The sequence below is a fragment of the Anomaloglossus baeobatrachus genome, chromosome 4, assembly GCF_048569485.1.
Source record: "Anomaloglossus baeobatrachus isolate aAnoBae1 chromosome 4, aAnoBae1.hap1, whole genome shotgun sequence".
In the NCBI taxonomy this organism is placed as follows: domain Eukaryota; kingdom Metazoa; phylum Chordata; class Amphibia; order Anura; family Aromobatidae; genus Anomaloglossus; species Anomaloglossus baeobatrachus.
Window position 1 is genome coordinate 480,783,741 of NC_134356.1, and position 27,449 is coordinate 480,811,189.

Genomic DNA, 27,449 nt, shown 5'->3' on the forward strand with positions numbered 1-27,449 from the left:
GGGATATTTGGCTTTTGGGTGAAATTTATGGAAAACGTCAAAAGTTCATGCAATAGTAATATTTTATCACGAAAGTAGGGCAGCATGCAATGGTGATTACCCAGTCTCAAAAAATGTATTGAAGAAAAAAAGCAAACAACAGAGGTGGGTAACCTCCTCCCCTCCACCACAAAAAAAGGTCAACTCTCTCAATAACTTGTCATGTGGCCTTGACCATCAATTACAGCTTGACAACGACATCGCATGTTGCTCACTAATCAAATTATTGTCTGCTGAGGCATGGCATCCCTTTCTTCTTGAAGGGCGGCCCTCAGGTCATTGAGGTTCTGGGGTACAGAGTTACGAGCCTCTACACAATGATTATCCCATAGGTTTTCTATGGGACTGAGGTCTGGAGAAAGTGCAGCCACTTCGTTTGAGGTACCCCAGTCTCCAACAGCCATTTTCTAATGATGCGGCCTCGATGAGCTGGAGCAAAGATGAAATAAGGCCTCTGTTGTTCATGTACTAGCACAATGACATAGATTAATCATGTTATTCAAGTAGTAGAGCCATGTCAGTGTACCATTCACGAAGTGTACAGCAGTTCTGTATTGACTAGACACACCTGCCCATACTGTAACATACCCACCCCCCTTAAATGTGCCTGGAGTTTGGTCTCATTCATTATTTGGTTCGGGAGGGCATTGTTCACAATGAAGCAGTCATCAGTGTGGCGTGTGGCCAAAGTATGTCCATGCCTATGCCTTTCTGTGACTCTTCCAGTCTCTCTGTATCTCTGTTGCAACCTGCTGATGACATCTAAGCTCAGTGGCCACTTCCATCTGAGAAGCCTCACATACTGCTTGAAGCTTTACAATGGTGAGGTACTGTTGATCAATCTTTGGGTGTCATCTTGGTCTCATGATGTCATAATGTGAACACCAATTCTAATTGAACCATAAAATGTATTGGGCAATTCATGGATTTGCTATACTATGCAAATATAATATGTATATAGGGGTGGGGGCAGCGTCCGATCATTTTACACGTTCACAATCTAGTAGGTTTGCTACAATGTGTGTTGGGAATTCAGCACTAATGATTCAGCTCAAACGTTCAGAGGGATGAAATCAGCTTGTACTGTATGTGAATAACTATTATGTTTAAAAGCAGCATAATTAATCTACAAAAGACGATAGAAAAGAATGTGAACTCTAAATAGTGCCACTTAAAGAAAATCACAGCTATGGTCAAAACTCAAAAGGACTTTTATAGTAGGACGTCCTTATAATAATCTGTTTGATGCTAATTGCTTACCCGTGTGCCAGCGGATTGCACGTTTTTCATCTTGGCTAAAAGCAAAGTCCCTATCTCTGTGCCTCTGAATCAACAGGATCATTCTGGAATTCATTAGTTGGAAACACGAGAGACAAGCTACATAATAGCTTTGCTGCATGCACAGCACACTTCAAAAATAACTAAATGAATATGGAAATGCATCTTTCTGTGGCAAATTGTTCATTATTGAATCATTATCAACCCTTGTTAGAATTTTCGCTCTCTTCTGGTATGTACAAGATCATTAAAGTGTTTAAGAGCTCCATCATGAAAGACAGTGACACTTTATAATCCACTATCTCTTCAGGCAAATACGCTTATGGCTGAGCATAATACTCAAAATAACAACATCCTCTTGACGTATAATTCCTCCTGTTTTAGTAATGATTCTTTTAAGTGCTAACTGCAGCAATGAAATATGATGCTGAAGTCTACACTTGTTACCGTATCCAAAGGCCTGAAACTGCGCATATTTATTTACCAGCACAAAAGCGCTAATAACCGAGCGGTAAAGGATGGCTTCAAGCAAATCTGTGCATTCAACACTAATTCTGCAATGGCTACGGCTGTGTCCTCATCTAATGCCTTCTCTTCCAATGGTGGTATAAGTCAGGAACATTACCTAGCGAAGACCCCCAACATATGCCAGCATAAAGGCAGAGCGGTGCTGGACATTAAAGCCCATAGACTTCACTTTTATTGTTTAGTCATTTAGGAAAAAGAGATTCCGTATATACCAAAGTATCCTAGCCCAGCATATGCAAAAATCAGACTCCAAAAGCGTCTGTTCAATGCATGGGGCGTTATGAATGTGTTTTCTTGCAAATTAGATCAATATTAAGAAAAAAAAAAAATATATCTATTATTGGAGCCAATTCATTACTCATCTTACACTGAGAAACTCCCATGTCCCAGGTTACTGCATTCAAAAAGACACATTGAAGGACCCCATTAGAGACAAATCAGTGCGTATACTGGCATCGTAAAGTGTGCCCTAAGCCTTTGTCATGTAGAAGGGAGACTGTATTTGCTCATTGAGATGATAATTTAGTCTATAAACAGGGAACGATTGTTCCCCAGAGCACTCATTCTCGAATATCGACCCGTGTACATAGCCCAGCAAATACGCAAATTGCTAGCTCGTCAGGAAAAATGATTTTTTGTAAGCCAGCTTAAAAAAAATAATCTTCTCGACAGCACATCCTCCTGTGTAACCTGTGAAAGTGCTGCTGAAATCAGACTGATTACTTTCATTACCGTATTTTTCGGACCATAAGACGCACTTTTTTTTCCCCCAAATGTTGGGGGAAAGTTGGGGGTGAGTCTTATTGTCTGACTATGGGGCTGCGGTCGGGAATGAGGGTGCTGAGGTGGAGCGTGCCATCGGGGGCACGAGCAGGCTGTAGCAGCGCCTGCCGTGACCACGTGGGCCAGCTCATTTCATATGCACGCCCATTCTCCTGCCCATCATCCCTCAGCGCTGAAGCAGTCACTGACAGGTGGGCGGGATGACGGGCTGGGGGTGCGCGCATAATTAACAGCCGGCCGTGATCACCCCTGGCAACTACAGCCTGGAGTTATCATGTGCGGCTGTATTCACTGCCCCCCTTCACTGCATCATCATCAGCGCGGGGAGCAGTGAATAAGTACGGCATACTCACCGGACACTTCCGTGCAGCACCGCAATCTCCTCCAGTCTGCCGGTCAGCTGATCTGTGTAGAAAGCAGTGAGCACAGCGATGACGTCATCACTGTGCGCCGCTAGTCACGCAGGTCAGCTGACCGGCAGACTGGAGGAGATCGCGTGCTGCACGGAAGTGACTGGTAATGGCTCCACGCTAGTAAGTGGTGCTGCTGCCGCCACAGACAGGGGGAGGAGCGATGCTGCATGGAGCGAGGAAAGGTGAGTATAAACGTTTATTGTTTTTTTTGTGATACAGGATACATGCCATATAGGAGCATGGGGTAATATAGCAGCACGGGGCCATATAGGAGCATGGGGCCATATAGGAGCATGGGGTAATATAGCAGCACGGGGCCATATAGGAGCATGGGGTAATATAGGAGCATGGGGTAATATAGCAGGATGAGGGTATATTGCAGCATGGGGTCATATAGCAGGATGGCAGTATATAGCAGGATGGGGGTATATACCAGGATGGCAGTATATAGCAGGATGGGGGTATATAGCAGGATGGGGGCATATACGAGAGAATTTGGGGACATTACCCCCATAATAGTGTCAGCAGCAGATCGTCGCCCCATAACAGTGTGTCATGACTACATTTTTTTGCTTAAAATTTTTTTCCTATTTTCCTCCTCTAAAACCAGGGTGCGTCTTATGGTCCGATGCGTCTTATAGTCCGAAAAATACGGTACTTATTTCATCTATGCTATGTGCCATCCGTGTGTCTGGATTTTTCATCTATGTGCCATCCGTGTGACATTCGTTTTTATACAGCAATGTTGTATGACGTGAATGATCAAATTATTATTTTATTATTATTAGTCAAAATTGTATGCCGCCATTCTCCAAAGACTCAGAGCGGCTCACGACATAACAAATGCAAATTACAAAGCCTTTAACAAATAAAAAGTTAACATAAAATCAATATTTTACCTTAAAAATTATAAAACCCCCGACAAACATACCCCATTCACACAAATTTTTAACGCAGTTATCATTTATTAGCCGTATCTGACACCAACGGTCCCAGGCCTGCTGGCATAGGCAAGTCTTTTGGTCTTTACGGATGGCCAATTAGGTAGGGGAAATACAGAGCTGTAGGGGGAGATTATTCCAGAGGGTTGGAGCTACTATGGAGAAGGCTCTAACCCTGGGAGTCACCAAATCGACAACGAGTTATCGGCGGGACTCGGAGGAGGCCCTCCCTATGGGCTCGGACTGGTCGCTGAGACACATGAGGTAATACATACAATACAGTTTCCTAGGCTAATAATGGTAATGCATGCATAAAAATGGATGCTACACAGAAGATCCTTATGGAATCAATTTTTTTGTGCACCCATAGACTTGTATAGGCGATTCTCCTCTGATACGTGCAGGCACTGTGTCCATATTAAAGAGCTGTGATCTGAATAGCTCACTGAATGACACTGCTGTCTGATTTTGCTTCCACAGCACACAAGTGTACAATACGCTCATCTGAACAAACCCTAAAACCTAGCTGCACAATTTCCATCCTAACTTATTATTCGGCACTAGCTTTGTAATGAAATACAAAAATATTAGCAATTCACGCCTTTATAAAGGAAGCGTTATTCATAGCTCATTTTTAGCATGAACATCTTTGGTCTCGATTTATACCATACCAGAATTTACAGGGATTTCTAGTTATTAAAACCTGCTGTCCCCGAGCTGCAGTTTGTTTAAACAAACAAAAAAAAAACAAAACAAAAAACCCTCCCAAACCTTACTTTACTCCACCACCCCCGGTCCAGGGTCGAGGGACCACCACAGGTCCCACTGCCAGCTTGTGTAGCTGGCATGACCCGGGCAGAGAGGCAGAGCTCAGTCATTGGCTTTGGAAACCATAATAGACACCTGGAGCAGCGGCACATACTCCGCACTTGTCTCAGTAAGGGTGAGTAAAGCAGGGGTTTAAAAAAAAAAAAAATGCAAAAAAATAAATTTGCAGACATGGGACGGGGATTTTAACAGAACATTGTCATTATGTAGTACAAAAGGCTTTGAAATACAAAACCACACATTAAATTTAGAGGATCGTTTATATTTTAGCTAAATCTATGTATTTAATGTGTAGATATGTAAACTGCTGAACATAAAGGTTTGGTTGTGTACCTGGAATAATGAGTAATTCAGATATCTTTAAATACACCACTAACAAAAAAAAAAAAACAGATTAAGAAAATATAGACAAAGCAGAAAGATTTCCAGAAGAAATTGCAGACCACCAGGATTTGGATTTAGCTAATCCACTTAGATTACCATGGCTGTGTCTTAAAAGGACAATACCGACATAGAAAAAAATAGGTCACAGGCAACAATATAATACCTCACATTAGGCACAATAGATTCTCAATATAGACCGGCATTCTGGCAATAGGATAAATTGTTTAATTTAATACGGATGGCTAAAACCAAAAGAAAAGCTAGTTTAATATCTTTCAGGAGGCACATGTTGCTATATACATACATACACTAATATATATATATATATATATATATATATATATATATATATATATATATATATATATATATATATATATATATATATATATATATATATATATATATATATATATATATATATACATATATATATATACATACATATATATACATACACACACACACACACACACACACACACGTACGTACGTACATACATACGTACATACATACATACACATACATACACACACACATACATACATACACACACACATACATACACACACACACACACACACACACATACACACATACACACATACACACATACATACACACACACACACACACACACATACACATACATACAAACATACATACATACACACAGCTGTATAACTAGAGAGCATTTACTTGTAAAGGGATACTACTCTGGATCAGTCATTAATGCATATTTCCCGCTTTATTACTTTAGGTCCATTGATTTTAATCTGTGCTACACAGTATATAGTGCATCTCGGCTCATGAATGAACGCTAGGTAACAACCTCAGAAAATTTACAAGTCAACACTTTTGTTTTAAACTAAACTGATTTTTTTCTTTTTTACTATAATTAACTCAAGTTGTGCCAGCCAAGAAAAAAGCTGGAATATGGGGTTTATACACCAAGCCTATATTCTGCAAACAACTTTTAGGAGGGCAGCAGCTAGAAATGTAATTTTCTTACAGCTAAATTGTTCCATTTTATGGAAAAAAAAAAAATGCACCTTCTAATATGAAGAAATTGCTTACCTCCACAATATATTAGCTGTGGAAGATTTACCTTAATTCTCCATGAAGAATTATGGAGTAATTTAATGTTTACACTCAGCAGTAACAATCTGCCAGTAATGTCCAGAAATTGCAAATAGTAAACGTAGATTACATAAAACACAAAAAAAGAAGCTAAAATACATAGTATGTGTCTATATCTAGATATATATAACTGTGTGGAGGGGACAAAAAAAGTTGTACGAATGCAACAGAAGGGTTATAGAGAGGGCTCCAAGCATTTTAACCTTGCATTTGTATGTAATTATTAGAAGGATAGCTATATATTTTATATAGCATCATACAAAATTAATACAGGCTCTATAGCTCATTCTGGGCCCTGGGAGCTGTATTTCCAGCTTATATTCAGAATGAGACATATCTATTACACATAACAGACCATTACTGTTGTGCATACTAAATACAGTATATGCTGTGGCTCAAATGAAGTCCTTCATCGATAGCTGCAGCGAGCAAAACATGGTGAAGGTGGCACATATATATACACATGTATATACATACATACATACATACATTTTTTATATATATATATATATATATATATATATATATATATATATATATATATTATATAAAATATATATATATACATAAAAAAAATTATAATATATATACATACATACATACACACACACACACACATATATATATATGAGAGATATAAAAATACATATGCATGTACAGTGCATTGCAAAAGTATTCGGCCCCCTTGAATTTTTAAACCTTTTCCCACATTTCAGGCTTCAAAACAAAGAAAACATTTTTTTAATGTTATGGTGAAGAATCAACAAGTGGGACACAATTGTGAAGTTGAACGAAATTTATTGCTTATTTTAAACTTTTATAAAAAATCATAAACTGAAAATTGGGGCGTGCAATATTATTCATCCCCTTTAAGTTAATACTTTGTAGCGCCACCTTTTGCTGCGATTACAGCTACAAGTCGCTTGGGGTATGTCTCCAGTTTTGCACATCAAGAGACTGAAATTCTTGCCCATTCTTCCTTTGCAAACCACTTGAGCTCAGTGAGGTTGGATGGAGAGCGTTTGTGAACAGCAGTTTCCACAGGTTCTCGATTGCATTCAGGTCTGGACTTTGACTTGGCCATTCTAACACCTGGATAAGTTTATTTGTGAACCATTCCATTGTAGATTTTGCTTTATGTTTGGGATCATTGTCTTGTTGAAAGACAAATGTCCATCCCAGTCTCCGGTCTTTTGCAGACTCCAACAGGTTTTCTTCAAGAATGGTCCTGTATTTGGCTCCATCCATCTTCCCATCAATTTTAACCATCTTCCCTGTCCCTGCTGAAGAGAAGCAGGCCCAAACAATGATGTTGCCACCACCATGTTTGACAGTGGGGATGGTGTGTTCAGGGTTATGAGCTGTGTTGCTTTTATGCCAAAATATATCATTTGGCATTGTACCCAAATACTTTGATTTTGGTTTCGTTTGACCAGAGCACCTTCTTCCACAGGTTTGGTGTGTCTCCCAGGTGGCTTGTGGCAAACTTTAAACAACACTTTTTATAGATATGTTTGAGAAATGACATTAATCTTGCCACTCTTCCATAAAGGCCAGATTTGTGCAGTGTACGACTGATTGTTGTCCTATGGACAGACTTTCCCACCTCAGCTGTAGATCTCTGCAGTTCATCCAGAGTGATTATTGGCCTCTTCACTGCATCTCTGATCAGTCTTCTCCTTGTTTGATATGAAATGGCCGGGTCTTGGTAGATTTGCAGTGGTATGATACTCCCTTCCATTTCAATATGATCGTTTTCACAGTGCTTCTTGGGATGTTTAAAGTTGTGGAAATCTTTTTGTAACCAAATCCGGCTTTAAACTTCTCCACAACAGTATCACGGACCTGCCTGTTGTGTTCCTTGGTCTTCATGATGCTCTCTGTGCTTTAAACAGAACACTGAGACTATCACAGAGAAGATGCATTTATACGGAGACTAGATTACACACAGATGGCTTATTTTATCATTATCAGTTATTTAGGACAATATTGGATCATTCAGAGATCCTCAATGAACTTCTGGAGTGAGTTTGTTGCACTGAAAGTAAAGGGGCCGAATAATATTACACACACCTCAGTTTATTCTTCTTTTACAAAATTTTAAAATAAGCAATAAATTTCGTTTAACTTCACAATTGTGTCCCACTTGTTGTTGATTCTTCACCATAACGTTAAAATTTTAATCTTCATGTTTGAAGCCTGAAATGTGGGAAAAGGTTGAAAAATTCAATGGGGCTGAATACTTTTGTAAGGCACTGTATATCAAAATATATGTAATCTAACACACACAAAAGATGGACACAGTAGGAATCGCCTCTGATTATTGTGTTTTCACTGTGGGTTTTTTCTACTCAAATTTCACAGTATTTTTAAAGTGCAAAAATGAACGAATTCTGTACTTAAAACTGCAATTGCATGGTTTACATGCATTTCTTTAGCCCTTTGTAATAAAGTATATATTTATTTATATATTATACACATACACTCACACTAAGGCTGGAGTCACACGATCGTATGAAAAAACTGTCCCATTCTCTTCCAGGAGAGTCGGACGAGTGGCAGTCCGTGTATGCGAGTGGGTGCTTTTTTTCCTCACTTGTTATCCATGTGCAGTCTGTTTTTTTTCAGCAGCTATTAGTCATTTATAGTCATTTACAGGACAATCTACAGTGTTCTGTGCTACAGGATAGTAATGCAGCCATAAAAATGGGTGTCACTAGGAAGATCTGTGTGGCGTCCGGTTTTTTTTTCTGCACACCCACTGACTTGTATTGGTGAGTCTCGCACAATTTTGGCATCCAATCGCAGTATGTTGCTACTTTTCTCTCATCTGGAATCTAGATGAGAAAAAAGCTGACCAACTGCTCTGCTTCATTGACTAACATTGGTCCGAGTGCAAAGCGAGATTTTTGAGACATACGCTTGTGTGGGCGTACCCCAAAAGGAAAAATAAGTCGCCTTTGTCTCAAAAGTAAACAGTACTTGGATGACAGGATTGAAATAGAAATCAATTACTTAAACTGCAACAATATAATAATAGCTGTACAACAACATATTTGTCTCTTGCACAATCATAAAAGCATCTGTATGGAAATATAGCTTGAAGAGTACTTATATTTATGCAGGCTTTTACTGTAGTACTAAAATCTATATAGCCCCATAATGATCTAAGCTTAGAACAACATATATTAGAACAGTGCAGTATAGATTAGACCTGCGCACTTGGGCAGTATGGTTTACACCATTAGACCAGTGCTGCACATTATGCGGCTCTTTAAGTAAGAAATGTACAGCACAGACAAATGCAAAACCGGCACAGAGCAGTTGAATGGTGTTAGAAGCTCACAGATAGCCAGGTGAGACCTCGAGGAGCGGTTTACTAGCAGAGTAAGCAGAGTCAATAGATGGCAGAGTGCTGATGAGCTGAACTACAAGCAGCTCTAAGACCACGGACTGAGACTATGTACCCACAGTTTAATAACTAGTTGGGCAAGATCATCAGCTCACCGCAAATGCTCAGCCAGACTGCAGGATGGAAAGTGATAAACATATAGCCTAAGGAGTAAAGAAGAATGGAAGAACCAATGCTCAACCACTGCCAATGTAACTGCAAGATGACATATACATTGTCAACGGGGGAGTAAACCAGGCAGAGAGGGTGTGAGGAACTAAAACTGCAAGATCTGCAAAACAGTCCATATTTATCCATTAGCATACTATTATTAGATAACGCTATGATACAGGGAATAACCCCTTAATCAATTCAGATGCAATACATCTTGTTTTGTAGGAATTTGATATGAAAGACCCCACCTATCATGTGTATGTAGATGCCCACCCTTCTGCTCAAGTGGTTTTTCTACCTCTTGCAATGTGAAAAAAAGGCCACAGGTTTGGCTTTAAGAAATATTTGGCACAGTCCAGACAATAAGTGTCAAACAAGACCTCTTCAAAGGAAAAGAGGCTTTTAGGGGCTGACCACAAGCATTACCTACTTACCCATCAGATTTGAGTTCATGAAAGGTGTCGGGGACAATCCTTCATGGGGCTCTAATCGACTGTCATTCAAGTGTTCACTGTAATGAGGACTGTCTGTAAAACCCTAGGGAAGAGCGAGAAAAGTATTAAGCAGATTACGTGACAGTCTTGCTAACAGTGTGATGAAACTCTTTCATTCAAGTATGCAGTATTATTGGCCACTATGATTTACACATATCTACTATTACAATACACATCAATCTATATATAATATATCTACGCACAAACATACATACATAGGGTATGTGCAACAGTACGGAAGTGCTGATGTATTAAATATGCAAGTATTTGATGCTTTTTTTCCCCACAGTCATTAGAATGGGTGAAAGCTGCTGCAAAAACACTGAAAGAAGAAATGACAAGCTGCAGATTAGAAATGGCTTCATATGTGCTAGGAAAAAATAATCAACGTGTGCATGAGATTTCAGGATTCACTTTGCTGGGACAGTAAAATGCTGCTTTTTTGTTGGATTTATATAGGATCTAGCGCTGTTCTGCTCCTCTTCTTAGTGACATCACCGCTCTTCACACTCTCCAGGTCACACAGAAGTGGCTTTTATAATGTAAGTGTATGGAGCGTCAGAATGAGGCCCCACAGGCTTACACTGTAAGAGACTGCAGACACACATGAAGAGAATACAGTGATCCTAAGGCCTAAGCCACACGGCGAGAAAATCGGTGCCAGTGGAATGCGATAAAACATCGCATTCCCCTCGGACCAATTCTAGCCGGTGTGTCAGCAAACATGAGCGATTATTTTCTGAGCCCTAAATCAGACCGAGAAAACAATCACAGCATGCTGCAATTGTAAGCTGAGACTCTTTCTCTCGCACCCATTCAAGTGAATGGGGCGAGAGAAAAAAAAAAAAAAAATCGCACTGCACTCGCAGTACTCTGGTGTACTGCCAGTGCAGTGCGAGAATGGCAATAGACGGCTACGCAGGAGAGAGGGAGAGAAATCCCTCCCTCCCCTCCTCCGTGCCAGCCCGCCCCCCGCAGCTGAGGTCTGCTCACATGATCGGACCTCAGATGCAGGCACACTTGTATGACACTCGGCTCCTGCTGTGCTGCCAGCGCGAGCCGAGTCTCATGCGAGCTTCGCAGTAGTGCCCCGTGTGGCCCCAGCCTAAGAGTCTGAAGAGCGATGATGTCACCAAGAAGAGGAGCAGAACAGTGCTGGATTCTGTAGGGGACTATATTAGCACATTTGCATTACACTACATGCACATACACAGAAAATAGAGTGATCGTAAGAGCCTGAAGAGCGATGATGTCCCCGAGAAGAGGAGCAGAACAGTGCTGGATCACGGAGAGTGGCAGGAGGGGAGAAGATTAGCACACGTGCACTACAAAACATGCACATATACACATTTAAAGGAAAGAAAATCTTCAAGGGAGGGCTTCTTTAAGAAGCGAACCAAAGTGTTAAATGTTGGGCAGTTGCGGTCCCTCGCTGTGTTCTCACTGTGGAGACCACTTGCGTTTCTGCAACAAAGAATTGACATGTTCGCGGCTCTGAGAGGTGCACCGCAGGTCAGTTTACGCTGCAGGCTGTACACGCACAGTGGGCATGGGATTTATAGAAATCCCATCCACTCTGCTTGTACTATACAACACAACGTTTTGGACACCGCTGAAACACGCTGTGTCCAAAGCGCTGTGAACCCTGATCGTGGGCACGCAGTCTGTCATATCAGTTGATGTAACCATCGATATCTAAGCTAATACCCTGCACACGAGGTAAGAGACATGCCTATATCAAAAGAACTACAGTATATTACATTTCTAAGTGGATGTATGCGCTAATCAGGGCTCTGGAGTCAAAGTCAGAGTCGTGTCCATGTAGGTGGAGTCAGAGTCAGTATAAAATTGACAGCATCCTCAAATATTTAATAAATTGGGTACAGTAGTGCAATGCAGAATGTGCTGAATATTTTTTCATAAGAAATTGGGAAGTTATGAAATGTCCTATAAATGGCTGCTCTATTTCTGATCAAAGGATTTAGGGTTTCAGTTGTGATGAAACTGGTCTGCACTTTATGTACATGATAAGTAGGATGAGCAGTTAAAGGACTGCCAAGAGTAAGAAAACTTGGGTTCTGCCAGTGCTACTGCTCCACATCTGCAGCCTCACCAGATGAGGAATTGTGTCATCCAAAGCTACTGCTGCCGTGTCTTCAGCCTGATCAGATAAGGAGTTTAGTTTTGAAAAGTATTTGGATGACAAGGAGCAGGCAAAGTGTTCCCGCAGGGGAAAAAAAAAAAAAAAAAAAAAAAAAAGAAGACTCCACTCCCATAGCAAACAGATTGACCATATTTTAGCAACATTTTTCACTTGCACTCAAAAAAAGTAGAAAAGTTCAACCTGTCATTAAAACAGACCTTGCATGAGGCAATTCCTTTATACCCTAAAATTGTTATTGATGTTGCCCATGTGGTTACCACTTTGCCACCAACCTAACTGTAGAGAGATTGTTCTCCAGCCTTAAAGTAATTCAATCAGATTTGAGGTCATCCATAAACGAGGAGGTGATGGAGGTGATACTATTTATCAGAACAAACTCTTAGACTGCACAAATGTTATTCAGTACGTTTTTGTTGAAAAGTGTTACTGCACAGTGTATTACATAGTTACATACCGTGTTTTTCCAAAAATAAGACACTGTCTTATATTTTTTTTGCCCCCCCAAAAAAGCACTAGGGCTTATTTTTGGAGGAGGTCTTATTCTTGGAGAAACACGGTTGGGGGTAAGTTTACCCCCCAAAAAAGCAGACCCCCCCCCCCACGAGACTCATACTCACCAGACCAGGACGTCTGCGTGGTTCCCAGGTCCTCCTGTGATCTCCGGTCAGTGCTGAATGCCGTCCTACCCTGCTGCTAGCTGACATACTGACACACACAGGAGATCACAGAGACACACACAGCAGATCTCACACACACACACACACACACACACACGATCACAGATACATACAGCCGATCACAGATACATACAGCCGATCACAGATACACACAGCCAATCACAGATACACACAACCGGTCACAGATACACACAGCCGGTCACAGATACACACAGCCAGTCACAGGCACACACACACAGCAGATCGCAGATATACACAGCAGATCACTCACATCCGATCGCAGGCACACACAGTCGATCACAGATACACACATCCGATCGCAGGCACACACAGCCGATCACAGGCACACACAGCCGATCACAGATACATACATTCGATCACAGACACACACAGCCGATCACAGACACACACAGCCGATCACAGACACACACAGCCGATCGCAGAAAAACACAGCCGATCGCAGACACACACACAGCCAATTGCAGACACACGCAGCAGATCACACACACATACATCACATCACATCACATCCAGCACTTACGGCAGCAGGGAATGAGAGCAAGTCACGTGTCCGGCGCAGGTCCTGTTCGTCGCGCTGCACCGCACTGCCTCTCAGGATTCTACCGGCGAGAAGAGATCGGTGTCGCTGGATGAGGTGAGTGTGTATGCGATCCGATGTGTGTGCTATCCGATGTTTGTGTGTGTGTGATTTGATGTTTGCGTGCGATCCGATGATTGTATGTGCGATCTGATTATGTGTGCGATCTGACTGTGTGTGCGATCCGATGTTTGTGTGTGAGATCTGGTGTGTGTGTGAGATCTGGTGTGTGTGTGTGTGTGTGAGCTGATGAGTGCGGGTGTGCGATCACTGCAGGTCCTGCTGCTCAGTGTCAAGTGAGTATAATTGCCGGGTGCCGCTGTCTATAATGAAGTGTCCTGCAGTATCTGTAACTTTTTTAGCTGCACAGACACTTCATTATTGATCCGGGACTAGGGCTTATTTTCGGGGGAGGGCTTATATTTAAGCCATTCTCCGAAAATGCTGAAAATCCCTGCTAGGGCTTATTTTTGGGGGAGGTCTTATTTTTGGAAAAACACGGTAGTTACTTAGGTTGAAAAAAGACCCAAGTCCATCTAGTTCAACCTTCCTCCACCAATTCTACATTTTGGCCCTAAGTCACTTATAACCAACAATGTTGTGTGTACTGAGGAAATCATCCAGCCCTTTTTTAAAAGCTGTTATAGTGCCTGCCATTACTACCTCTTGTGGTAGTGTATTCCACAGTCTGACCGCTCTAACTGTAAAGAACCCTTTCCTATTTAGCTGCCGGAATCGCTTTTCTTCCATTCGCAGTGAGTGCCCCCTGGTCCTTAGTACTGTCTTTGGAAGAAATAAGTCATGTGCCAGTCCTTTATATTGACCACACATGTATTTATACATATAAATCAGATCTCCTCTGAGACGTCTTTTTTCTAATATAATATTTATTCATTTATATAGCGCTGTTAATTCCACAGCACTTTACATACATTACATACATTGGCAACACTGTCCCCATTGGGGCTCACAATCTAGGTAAGCTAAACATATCTAACTTTTTCAACCTCTCATCATATGTGAGGCCTTCTATTCCTTGTAGTAGTCTAGTTAGCCACCTTTGAACGGATTATAACTTCTTTATGTACTGCTTAAAATGCGGAACCCAAAACTGGATTCCATATTCCAGATGTGTCTTTACAAGTGATTTATAGAGGGGTAACAATACGTTGGGATCCCGGGATCTAATCTCTCTTTTTATACATCCTAGAATCTTGTTTGCTTTTGCAGCTGCTGCTTGACATTGAGTGCTGCTGCTCAGCTTATTTGTAATGAGAATATCCAAGTCCTTCTCCTGTTCTGTAGTCCCGAGTTTACTTCCATTTAATGTATACGCAGCTATAGGATTACTCCGTCCTAGGTGCATTACTTTACATTTATCAACATTTGCATATTTACAATTTATTAAAGTTGTTTTGTGTTCTAAAGTTGTATTTCAATAATAATGTTCAAACTAAATAGCTTGATTATTGTATCATAATAATGATAAAAAGCCTGATGTTACCATTTTACTACAGTAAATTTATCACTTAAACATGAGCCATGTATGAGGAAGTCGGAGCCATGGAGTTGGAGTCAGGGAAATTAAGGAGTCAGAGTCGGATGTTTGGCTAACCGACTGCACAGCCCGGGTGCTAATATTATTATTATTACACCTACAACATATTGGGTTAGGACCTTGGAGAAGGGAATAACCCTTTAAGGAGCATATGAAAATGATTATAACACAATAGAGTTATTCTAAAGTAAAATTGTTTGTTTTGTGTAACGTATTGAGTATTTGCCTTTCCTCACATGAATTTTTCAAATAAAATAGTAAATGTTAATGCTATGACTTGAGGGGAATCTGTCAGCAGCTTTTTGCTACCTCATCGAACAGCAACATATTGTAAGCAAGGAGATTCTGAATCCAATGGTGTAATCACATAGATTAATAGATTACTGGCTGAAGCCATTCTGAAACAATCAAACAATTTAGATTCAGGAACACAGCAGAGCTGTGCCGCCCACACCATGCTCGGGTGATCAGTACTCATAATGAGCAGTTGGATGCTCAGATGGGTGCGACTCGAGTATCTGAGTATAATGGAAGGGAATGGGGGAAGTGAAGATATTCTGAGAGATATTGTAGGATTAGGACATTCATACATGTCAGCCAGCTGTTACATTCCTTTAACACACATTTACAACTGAACTTCCATCAAAACTCCAGACTGAACGGATCCGTTGAAAGAGTTACAATATTGGGGAGTGTGTCGCTTCCTCACAGCATGATGCATGTCCCTCATATTTTCCGCTAAGTTGTGAGACATACCTAGCCATCAATAATTAATAACTCTCCGAAGGAAGCCTACAGATTTATCATATTTCCTATTGATAGATAAGATCCTGGTGGGAAATATAATATTCATATCTTCCGAGTGATACGCTCAGGGGCAGAGATATGCAGAAACCTGAAAATGTATATTTTACCGGAAAGGAAGGAGGCACACCCATGGCCTACCCAGTCTTAGGTCACAAGGGGGATGAGACATGGGGGGGAAACCTAGATTCTTAAAAATCAGGCAGACATCTTGTAAGTGTGTTCTTCTCTGGGTGGCCACGTGTGACACGTGTGTGAGTTCAAGGAACTTGTGGCTCCACAGCACCCCCCTGTGCAAGCCAGCACCAGGCTTAACCTCTTCACGACATATGAAGTACTGGGTATGTCATGGATTGTGTCAAGTCAATCCTCATCGGCTGCCACAGGCTGACATGTGCAGCTATCAGGCAAGAGTGGATTGGCTACCCACTCTTACTTGTTAACCCCTTACAGCGTGGTGTGAAAATGTCACAATGCGCTGTACATGCCGCCCGCGGTAAATATTCACTTACTCGGCGCCATCGGAAATCACGTGACATGATCACGTGACTTTCAATGGTTGCCATGGTAGCACAGGGTCATGTGAGGACTCCTGTAGCTATTAGGAGTCAGTTCTTCTCCCAGCCGTCAGAGTGGCAGGTGTGAGAGAAGAGCAGCTTTTCTGAAAATCAGAGCAGTATTTACAGAAATGCACAAGCGATCAGACTGCTGATCCTTATAGTCCCCTAAAGAGAATAGTAAAATTAAAAAAAAAAAAAAAGTTTAAAAAAATAAAAAACCCTCAGTTCAAATCACTCCCATTCGCCCCAATGAAAATTAAAAGGTTAAAAAATAAATAATATACACACACATTTACTATTGCAGAGTTCAGAAATACCAGATATATCAAAATATAAAATAAACTAATCTGATCGATAAACATCGTAGCGGCAAAAAAAAAAAAAAAAAAAAAAAAAAAATGCCAAAATTACATTTTTTGGTCGCCGCATATTTTCTGCAAGATGTGATAACAGGCGATCAAAATGTAGCATCTGCACAAAAATGGTACCGTTAAAAACGTCAGCTTTAGACGCAAAAAATAACCCATCACTGAGCCATAAATCCCAAAAAATGATAACGCTACGGATCGCGGGAAATAGAGCAAAAAGTGAGCTTTTTTTTTGGACAAACTTGTGATTTTTTTTTTTAACCCCTGAAATAAAAGTAAACTTATACATGTTTGGTGTTTACGAAGTTGTATTGACCTGAGGCATCACAACGACACATCAGTTTTACCATATAGTGAACATGCTGAGAATAAAATATCCCCAAAACAATTGGGAAGTTGCACTTTTTTTTATTTTTTTTTGTTTTTTTTGTTGTTCTCCAGTACACTACGAGGGGCTGCTGATAAGATCTTTGGCTTTGTGGTCTTTTTTGGTTTCTATGGTAACGAATGTTATATCACATGAAGGCCTTATGTGTCTAATATAGGTTTTCAAAATTGTGTGTTTGCTGCTTATGGCAACAGTGTTCTACGCACGCAGGAAAACAAAATGGGGAGTAAGGAAAGTTTGCAAAGGATATTCATAGTGATATGTCGCAGACATTGGGGAATCAATGCCCTTGATATTCCACAGTTAAGAACTGGGTTGCCAAATGTAAAATGCGCCACTTCAGTACCAATGATGAGGAATGTCCTGGATGACAGAGATTGGTTGTTGTTACGGAGATTGTCGATGCTGTGCACAACCTCATACTGGAGAATCGATGAATTTCAGCTAAAGCAATAGCAGACATCATGGTGATTTCCCGTGAACATATTTGTGTCATTATCCATGAACATTTAGACATGAGGAAGCTATCTGCAAATCCCCAAATGTTTGAGAACAGATCAGAGAAGCATGCGAGTAAAAACTTCATGGTCCATTTATCAGTGTTTCCAAACTGATAAGAACTTCCTGGATCGACTGGTCACTATGGATCAGACCTGGGTTTATTTGTATGACCCTGAAAAGAAGGAGCAGTCAAAAGAGTGGCGGCACAGTGGTTCTCCACGTCCAAAGAAGTTCGGGGTGCAAAAATCAGCCACTAAGGTGATAGTGTCTGTTCTGGGATAAGGATGGTGTGCTGCTAGTGGTCTACCTTCAAAACGTTTTCACCATCAATGCAAGGTATTACATTGAACTTTTGGACCATTTGAAGGCAGCTCTAAAGGCCAAAAGACGCGGCAAGCTGTCCAAAGGAATCTTGTTCCTGCAAGACCACACCTCCGCTCACACTGCACAAGCAACCACGGCAAACTGGCAGAGCTGGGCTTCCAGCTGGTTGACCACCCACCTTATTCACCAGATCTAGCTCCCTTCGACTATCACCTGTTTCCAAACCTGAAGAGACACCTCAAGGGTACCAAATTTCACACCATTTCTGATGCCATGGCTGCTACGGATGCCTGGTTTGAGGCACAACCAAAATCCTTCTTTTTGCTAGGCTTATAGAACTTGGAATACCGATGTAAGAAGTGTGTTGACATCATTGGACAGTATGTGGAATAAATGTAAAGTTTCATCATCCTATCTCGTTTCTTTCTGGGTAAAGCCAAAGTCTTATCAGCAGCCCCTTTAAATGGTAAAACTAATGGTTTCATTCAAAAGTACAACTCGTCCCGCAAAAAAATAAGCCCTTATATGGAGAGATTGAAGGAAAAATAAAAAAAAGTTACAGCTCTCGGAAGAAGGGGAGGAACAAAATAACAAAAACGGAAAATCGCCCAGGGGTGAAGGGGTTACTCACAAAAGGAACAACTTAACTGATCTATCTGTATATCTGTTTGTAACCACGTCTTATCTGTACCTCTACTTCTGACAATATTCTGTAAATCCCATCTTGTATATAGTTTATTATCTAGTGTGCACTTAAGGTGATTAAATATATAATTTATTCTTCGGCTGTTTTTTATCTCGAACCACGAATCCCATGTCTTGAGTTCGGCTTAGTTTTACACGCTACGTGGGCTGGTTCCTGGCCCGATATAGTCCTGTTAACAGACCAAGCCTATATCTAACGAGGAACTGTTGGCAATCTACTGCACAGATTTACAGGGTTGCGACCAAGAGGAGAGACGTCCAAGTGACTACCCGGTCCGTGACAGGGGACTCAAGCATTTTTCTGGGAAATCTTCAGTAAAAATGCTCGAGTCCACCATTGACTTCCATTATGCTCAGGTACTCAAGATGCACCCATCCGAGCATCCAACTTCTCATTATGCGTATCAAGCATGGTAATGTTCGCTGATCACTAGTCATTAGCTATCCTGTGTATATGGTAATTTCGTTCTAGGCTAATAATAGTACCCAATGACAGTGTATACAGAAGCCTCAGACTGGACAGTAGATTACACAGCTATTGTCTTACTCCTACACCCATCTGCTCATTTTTTATTTTAAAGCTGAAACTACTGGAATCAGATAATTGATTGACATGAAAATGGAATAACCCTGACATTTAAAACTTGATTATGACAAGAAATGTCCTCACTTGTAGCCAGTACTAGCACTTCATCAGTCAGATGAACAGCCCAAAGCATTAGCTGCTAAGGAAACCGGATGGCTTCTTCTAGCCAAAGGTAAAGAGTTTACAAATGGTAAAGAAGTGTTGAAAATAAAGCAAATAAAAAAAAAAAAAACAACCACATTAGCACTACACAGACGGATAGACATGAGATGTACAGATTGGATAGATGAAACATGATTTTTACAAGGCTTCGGCACACATGGGTGGTCCCTACAATATATTGGGAGAAAGCAGTGGGCTTTACCAAAGCACTCCTGGGTAAAATGGATACGGTTCAGGCTGCACAAAATACAAGCTGGAAATTAAACATGGTTACAAACGGCTCCTTTTGATTCTAAATATGAAGGCATGTAAATTGTTAATCTATTGATTTATTTGCTTTTTAGTCCTAATACAGGAGTTTAGAAGATGCTGTAATTTTAATAGGCATTTAAAAATAAAGTACACCTTCCTCTTAGCCAAAAATAAAGTGAGACTTCTGCTTAATGCCCAACTTACCAGAAAGTCTACCGTAAGCTGTCAGACAGACTAAGTAATGTGTTAATCCATGACTGACTGGCCGGTGGTGCTTTACGCTGGGTGAACATGACCAGTCGTGGATTACCACGCAGCTCAGACTGTTGTTCGGTATTTCAGAAATGTCTACAAAGCAGGGGCAGACTGACATGTACAGTCTTGTCTTTGCAACCGAAAATGGAGCAAGGCCCTTAATAAAAAGTGATGTTGGCCACTATAGGACTTTAGAACAGAAAAAAGCCCGGATGTCATAGGTCATCCATTTTTATATATAGTCATTAGCCAAGGATATTGGGTGAAGCACAAAATACAGTATCGTTAGCTTGTCTTATGTAACCAAAGCAAATCTTGATTTATTAAGGAACAAAAAAAAAAAAATCAAGTCTTGCTGCCTGTCAGCCCAAACGGTTACTATAAACTAAGCACAGCCCTGTAGGGAATATACCCCATATTCTTAATAAAAAACAAAAAAAAAAAACACCATTATATTATATATACATTGCGTACGTTTCAGCTTTGAAGCATGGAAGCAGGTAGTCAAGTGGTACTGGAAGTTTGAGAATGTTAATGCAGTTCAAAGACAGTGTAGAAGGGAGTGCGATACAGAACAACCTTCAAGGTTAACAATTACAAATTTGAAGTTCATAGAAGAGTGTGTGGTGTGCATAAAGGCCTCTCAGGGCGATCTCCTACAGCTACAAGTGATGAATCTTCAACTGCGGTCTTGGAACGGCTTCAGCGTTCACCTCAAAAATCTTCAAGGCAAGGGTCACGCGAGAGTAATTTAAGTGCCATCAGTGTGCTGCGCATACTGAAGAAAGGCAAGTTTCGTGTGTACATGCCAAAGCTGGTGCAACAAGTCATGACGATCCAGATCGAAGGTTGGAATTTTGTGAATGGATTCAGAAGATGGTGATACGTAAATCAAGATTTATGGGTAGCATAAATTGGTCGGATGAAGCCCAGTTCAAACTTAACGGAACTGTCATTACATTATTAATTATTATTAATGTTTTCATCAGAAAGTACATTTGTGTTATTTGCATTTTATTTCTTTTTCAAATTGGAATTTAAGCTTTCCATTTCCAGAAATGTAACCTTGTAGAAAGGGAAATAAAGTTTCTAGGATGGTTCAAGGTGTGTATATATTTTTTTAAAGCACCTTGTATGTGTAAATAATATATAAACATATGTATGTATGTATGCATGCATGCATGTATGTATATTTGTTTGCCCTCAAGGGCTTGTTCCCACACTTTTTTTTTTTTACATTTTTTAAAACAATTTGGTCTGAATATTGCATTTGTTTGCTTAGTTTCTCCCCCTCCCACAATTTGTTTTGCATTTTTGGTGCAAATTTGAAGCTGCATTTTTGTTTATGCAGAAACTCTGGGATTCTGTATGGAAAAACACAACAGTGTTTTTTCCCATGCCTTTTTCAGGCTCCCCATAGACAGCTACAGGGAAAATAAAATGCACAAATGCACTGGAAAACTAAGTTTACCAGGCTATTTAAACGCCCACTGGGCAGGTGTTTTCAGGAAACTTTCCTTGACCTATTAAACATAGCGGTATTTCTCAACACAAAACCGCAGCCTTTATGATACAGAGGAACATGGCTTATGGCTTCTGTCACACATCAGATCCATTTTTGGTCCGTTTTGTTAGTTTTTACCATTTTTGTTGCATCCATTTTTCTATGACCCATTAAAACGTAAAACAGAGATGCATGACATCCATTCCTTTCCATACTGCCACCGATGATATGCATCCACATCACAGATCAAAGTAGGATATGTGTTGTTAAGAGAGAAAAAAAAATAGAAAATGTGAAAAGGCACATTTATTGTGATGGTTCCATGATCTATCCACAAAAATAACAAAAAGAAAATAGGCAGAAAAAAACAAAAACTGATGTGTGATCTCTGATGTGTGATGTGTGAGACCTACGGGAATGAGCTGACTGTCTCTTTCAGAAAGTTAGCACTTTTTTTTCAGGCAGATTACAAAGTGTATCTAAATGCTCAGAAAAATGAATATACTCATTTCTATGTAAAAACAACTTGCTTCAGGCTCTTGAGCCCGTTTTATAGTAGCTAGAAGTAAGCGGACCAAACTTCAAGCATTTTCCACCCAAAAGACACTACAGTCATATGAAAAGTTTGGGCACCCCTATTAATGTTAACCTTTTTTCTTTATAACAATTTGGGTTTTTGCAGCAGCTATTTCAGTTTCATATATCTAATAACTGATGGACTGAGTAATATTTCTGGATTGAAATGAGGTTTATTGTACTAACAGAAAATGTGCAATCCACATTTAAGCAAAATTTGACCGGTGCAAAAGTATGGGCACCCTTATCAATTTCTTGATTTGAACACTCCTAACTACTTTTTACTGACTTACTAAAGCACTAAATTGGTTTTGTAACCTCACTGAGCTTTGAACTTCATAGGCAGGTGTATCCAATCATGAGAAAAGGTATTTAAGGTGGCCACTTGCAAGTTGTTCTCCTATTTGAATCTCCTATGAAGAGTGGCATCATGGGCTCCTCAAAACAACTCTCAAATGATCTGAAAGAAGGGAATTTTGTTTACTTACCGTAAATTCCTTTTCTTCTAGCTCCAATTGGGAGACCCAGACAATTGGGTGTATAGCTTCTGCCTCCGGAGGCCACACAAAGTATTACACTTAAAAGTGTAAAGCCCCTCCCCTTCTGCCTATACACCCCCCGTGCATCACGGGCTCCTCAGTTTTGGTGCAAAAGCAAGAAGGAGGAAAACTTATAAGTTGGTCTAAAGTAAATTCAATCCGAAGGAATTTCGGAGAACTGAAAACCATTCAACATGAACAACATGTGTACACAAATAACAACAGCCCGAAGGGAACAGGGGCGGGTGCTGGGTCTCCCAATTGGAGCTAGAAGAAAAGGAATTTACGGTAAGTAAACAAAATTCCCTTCTTCTTTGTCGCTCCATTGGGAGACCCAGACAATTGGGACGTCCAAAAGCAGTCCCTGGGTGGGTAAAATAAAACCTCGTAATAGAACCGTAAAACGGCCCCTTCCTACAGGTGGGCCACCGCCGCCTGAAGGACTCGCCTACCTAGGCTGGCATCTGCCGAAGCATAGGTATGCACCTGATAGTGTTTTGTGAAAGTGTGCAGGCTCGACCAGGTAGCTGCCTGACACACCTGCTGCGCCGTAGCCTGGTGCCGCAAAGCCCCGGACGCACCCACGGCTCTGGTAGAATGGGCCTTCAGCCCTGAGGGAACCGGAAGCCCAGAAGATCGGTAAGCTTCGAGAATTGGTTCCTTGATCCACCGAGCCAGAGTTGATTTGGAAGCCTGTGACCCTTTACGCTGGCCAGCGACAAGGACAAAGAGTGCATCCGAGCGGCGCAGGGGCGCCGTACGAGAAATGTAGAGTCTGAGTGGTCTCACCAGATCTAACAAGTGCAAATCCCTTTCACATTGGTGAACTGGATGAGGACAAAAAGAGGGTAAGGAGATATCCTGATTGAGATGAAAGGGGGATACCACCTTAGGGAGAAATTCCGGAACCGGACGCAGAACCACCTTGTCCTGGTGAAAAACCAGGAAAGGGGCTTTGCATGACAGCGCTGCTAGCTCAGACACTCTCCGAAGTGATGTGACTGCTACTAGGAAGACCACTTTCTGCGAAAGGCGTGAGAGAGAAATATCCTTCATTGGCTCGAAAGGTGGTCTCTGAAGAGCCATCAGCACCCTGTTCAGATCCCAGGGTTCTAACGGCCGCTTGAAAGGAGGGACTATGTGAGAAACCCCCTGCAGGAACGTGCGTACCTGTGAAAGTCTGGCTAGGCGCTTCTGAAAAAACACAGAGAGCGCTGAGACTTGTCCCTTAAGGAAACCGAGCGACAAACCTTTTTCCAATCCGGATTGAAGGAAGGAAAGAAAGGCGGGCAAGGCAAATGGCCAGGGAGAAAAACCCTGATCAGAGCACCAAGATAAGAATATCCTCCACGTCCTGTGGTAGATCTTGGCGGACGTTGGTTTCCTAGCCTGTCTCATAGTGGCAATGACCTCTTGAGATAACCCTGAAGACGCTAGGATCCAGTACTCAATGGCCACACAGTCAGGTTGAGGGCCGCAGAATTCAGATGGAAAAACGGCCCTTGAGACAGCAAGTCTGGTCGGTCTGGTAGTGCCCACGGTTGGCCCACCGTGAGATGCCACAGATCCGGGTACCACGACCTCCTCGGCCAGTCTGGAGCGACGACGATGGCGCGGCGGCAGTCGGACCTGATCTTGCGTAACACTCTGGGCAACAGTGCCAGAGGAGGAAACACATAAGGGAGTTGAAACTGCGACCAATCCTGAACTAAGGCGTCTGCCGCCAGAGCTCTGTGATCTTGAGACCGTGCCATGAATGTCGGGACCTTGTTGTTGTGCCGGGACGCCATTAGGTCGACGTCCGGCATCCCCCAGCGGCAACAGATCTCTTGAAACACGTCCGGGTGAAGGGACCATTCCCCTGCGTCCATGCCCTGGCGACTGAGAAAGTCTGCTTCCCAGTTTTCTACGCCCGGGATGTGAACGGCGGATATGGTGGAGGCTGTGGCTTCCACCCATAGCAGAATCCGCCGGACTTCCTGGAAGGCTTGCCGACTGCGTGTTCCGCCTTGGTGGTTGATGTATGCCACCGCTGTGGAGTTGTCCGACTGAATTCGGATCTGCTTGCCTTCCAGCCACGGCTGGAACGCCTTTAGGGCTAGATACACTGCCCTTATCTCCAGAACATTGATCTGAAGGGAGGACTCTGGCTGAGTCCAAGTACCCTGAGCCCTGTGGTGGAGAAAGACCGCTCCCCACCCTGACAGACTCGCGTCCGTTGTGACCACAGCCCAGGATGGGGGCAGGAAGGATTTCCCCTTCGACAGAGAAGTGGGAATAAGCCACCACTGAAGGGAAGCCTTGGCTGCCCGAGAAAGGGAGACGTTCCTGTCGAGGGACGTCGACTTCCTGTCCCATTTGCGGAGAATGTCCCATTGAAGTGGACGCAGATGAAACTGCGCAAAAGGAACTGCCTCCATTGCTGCTACCATCTTCCCTAGGAAGTGCATGAGGCGCCTCAGGGGGTGTGACTGACCTTGAAGGAGAGATTGCACCCCTGTCTGTAGTGAACGCTGTTTGTCCAGCGGAAGCTTCACTATCGCTGAGAGAGTATGAAACTCCATGCCAAGATATGTCAGTGATTGGGCCGGTGTCAGATTTGACTTTGGAAAATTGATGATCCACCCGAAACTCTGGAGAGTCTCCAGAGCAATGTTCAGGCTGTGTTGGCATGCCACTTGAGAGGGTGCCTTGACAAGCAGATCGTCTAAGTAAGGGATCACCGAGTGTCCTTGAGAGTGCAGAACTGCTACTACTGTTGCCATGACCTTGGTGAAGACCCGTGGGGCTGTCGCCAGGCCGAAAGGCAGTGCCACGAACTGAAGGTGTTCGTCCCCTATGGCGAAACGCAGGAAGCGCTGATGCTCTGGTGCAATCGGTACCTGGAGATAAGCATCTTTGATGTCGATTGATGCTAGGAAATCTCCTTGGGACATTGAGGCGATGACGGAGCGGAGGGATTCCATCCGGAACCGCCTGGTTTTTACGTGTTTGTTGAGCAGTTTTAGGTCCAGAACAGGACGGAAGGATCCGTCCTTTTTCGGCACCACGAACAAGTTGGAGTAAAAACCGTGACCCTGTTGCTGAAAAGGAACAGGGATCACCACTCCTTCTGCCTTCAGAGTGCACACCGCCTGAAGAAGAGCATCGGCTCGCTCGGGGGGCGGAGATGTTCTGAAGAATCGAGTCGGAGGACGAGAGCTGAACTCTATCCTGTAACCGTGAGACAGAATGTCTCTCACCCAACGGTCTTTTACCTGTGGCAGCCAGGCGTCGCAAAAGCGGGAAAGCCTGCCACCGACCGAGGATGCGGTGTGAGGAGGCCGAAAGTCATGAGGAGGCCGCTTTGGGAGCGGTTCCTCCGGCGGTCTTTTTAGGACGTGACTTAGACCGCCATGAATCGGAGTTCCTCTGATCCTTCTGAGGCCTTTTGGACGAGGAGAATTGAGACCTGCCCGCGGACCGAAAGGACCGAAACCTCGATTGCACCTTCCGTTGTTGAGGTCTGTTTGGTTTGGACTGGGGTAAGGATGAGTCCTTTCCCTTGGATTGTTTAATGATTTCATCCAATCGCTCACCAAACAGGCGGTCGCCAGAAAATGGCAAACCGGTTAAGAACTTTTTGGAAGCAGAGTCTGCCTTCCATTCACGTAGCCACATGGCCCTGTGTACTGCCACCGAATTGGCGGATGCTACCGCCGTACGGCTCGCAGAGTCCAGGACAGCATTAATGGCGTAGGACGCAAACGCCGACGCCTGAGAGGTTAAGGACACCACTTGCGGAGCAGACGTACGTGTGACTGCATTAATCTGCGCGTGACAAGCTGAGATAGCTTGGAGTGCCCATACGGCTGCGAATGCTGGAGCAAAAGACGCGCCGATAGCTTCATAGATGGATTTCAACCAGAGCTCCATCTGTCTGTCAGTGGCATCTTTGAGTGAAGCCCCATCTTCCACTGCAACTATGGATCTAGCCGCCAGTCTGGAGACTGGAGGATCCACCTTGGGACACTGAGCCCAGCCCTTGACAACGTCAGGGGGGAAGGGATAACGCGTATCCTTAAGGCGCTTGGAAAAACGCTTATCTGGACAAGCTCAGTGTTTCTGGACTGCCTCTCTGAAGTCAGAGTGATCCAGAAACGTACTCATTGTACGGTTGGGAAACCTGAAACGGAATTTCTCCTGCTGAGAAGCTGACTCCTCAATTGGAGGAGCTGGGGGAGAAATATCCAACACCTGATTGATGGTCGCTATAAAGGTCATTCACTATGGCGTCACCTTCAGGTGTATCTAGGTTGAGAGCGGCCTCAGGATCAGAATCCTGATCTGCTACCTCCGCTTCATCATCCAGAGAGTCCTCCTGCTGAGACCCTGAACAGTGTGATGAAGTCGAGGGAATTTCCCAGCGAGCCCGCTTAGGCGGCCTGGGACTGCGGTCCGTGTCAGAGACCTCACTCTGGGACCTATGAGTCACCCCAGGAGCACTTTGCTGCTCTAACTGAGGGGGGCCTGGGGTCAATGAGTCAACAGTGCCC

At 42.6% G+C, this 27,449-nt stretch overlaps 1 protein-coding gene across 6 annotated transcripts in view; it reads right to left on the reverse strand.

Moving 5' to 3' along the window:
* The window catches only part of TCF12 (transcription factor 12), a 296,535-nt gene that overhangs the window by 179,245 nt on the left and 89,841 nt on the right, over positions 1-27,449 (reverse strand). For all 6 annotated transcript variants that reach the window (XM_075345740.1, XM_075345737.1, XM_075345736.1 and 3 more), the window contains exon 5: positions 10,334-10,436. In XM_075345740.1, the coding sequence (XP_075201855.1) occupies positions 10,334-10,436 (103 nt within the window). The remainder of the gene's footprint in view (positions 1-10,333; positions 10,437-27,449) is intronic.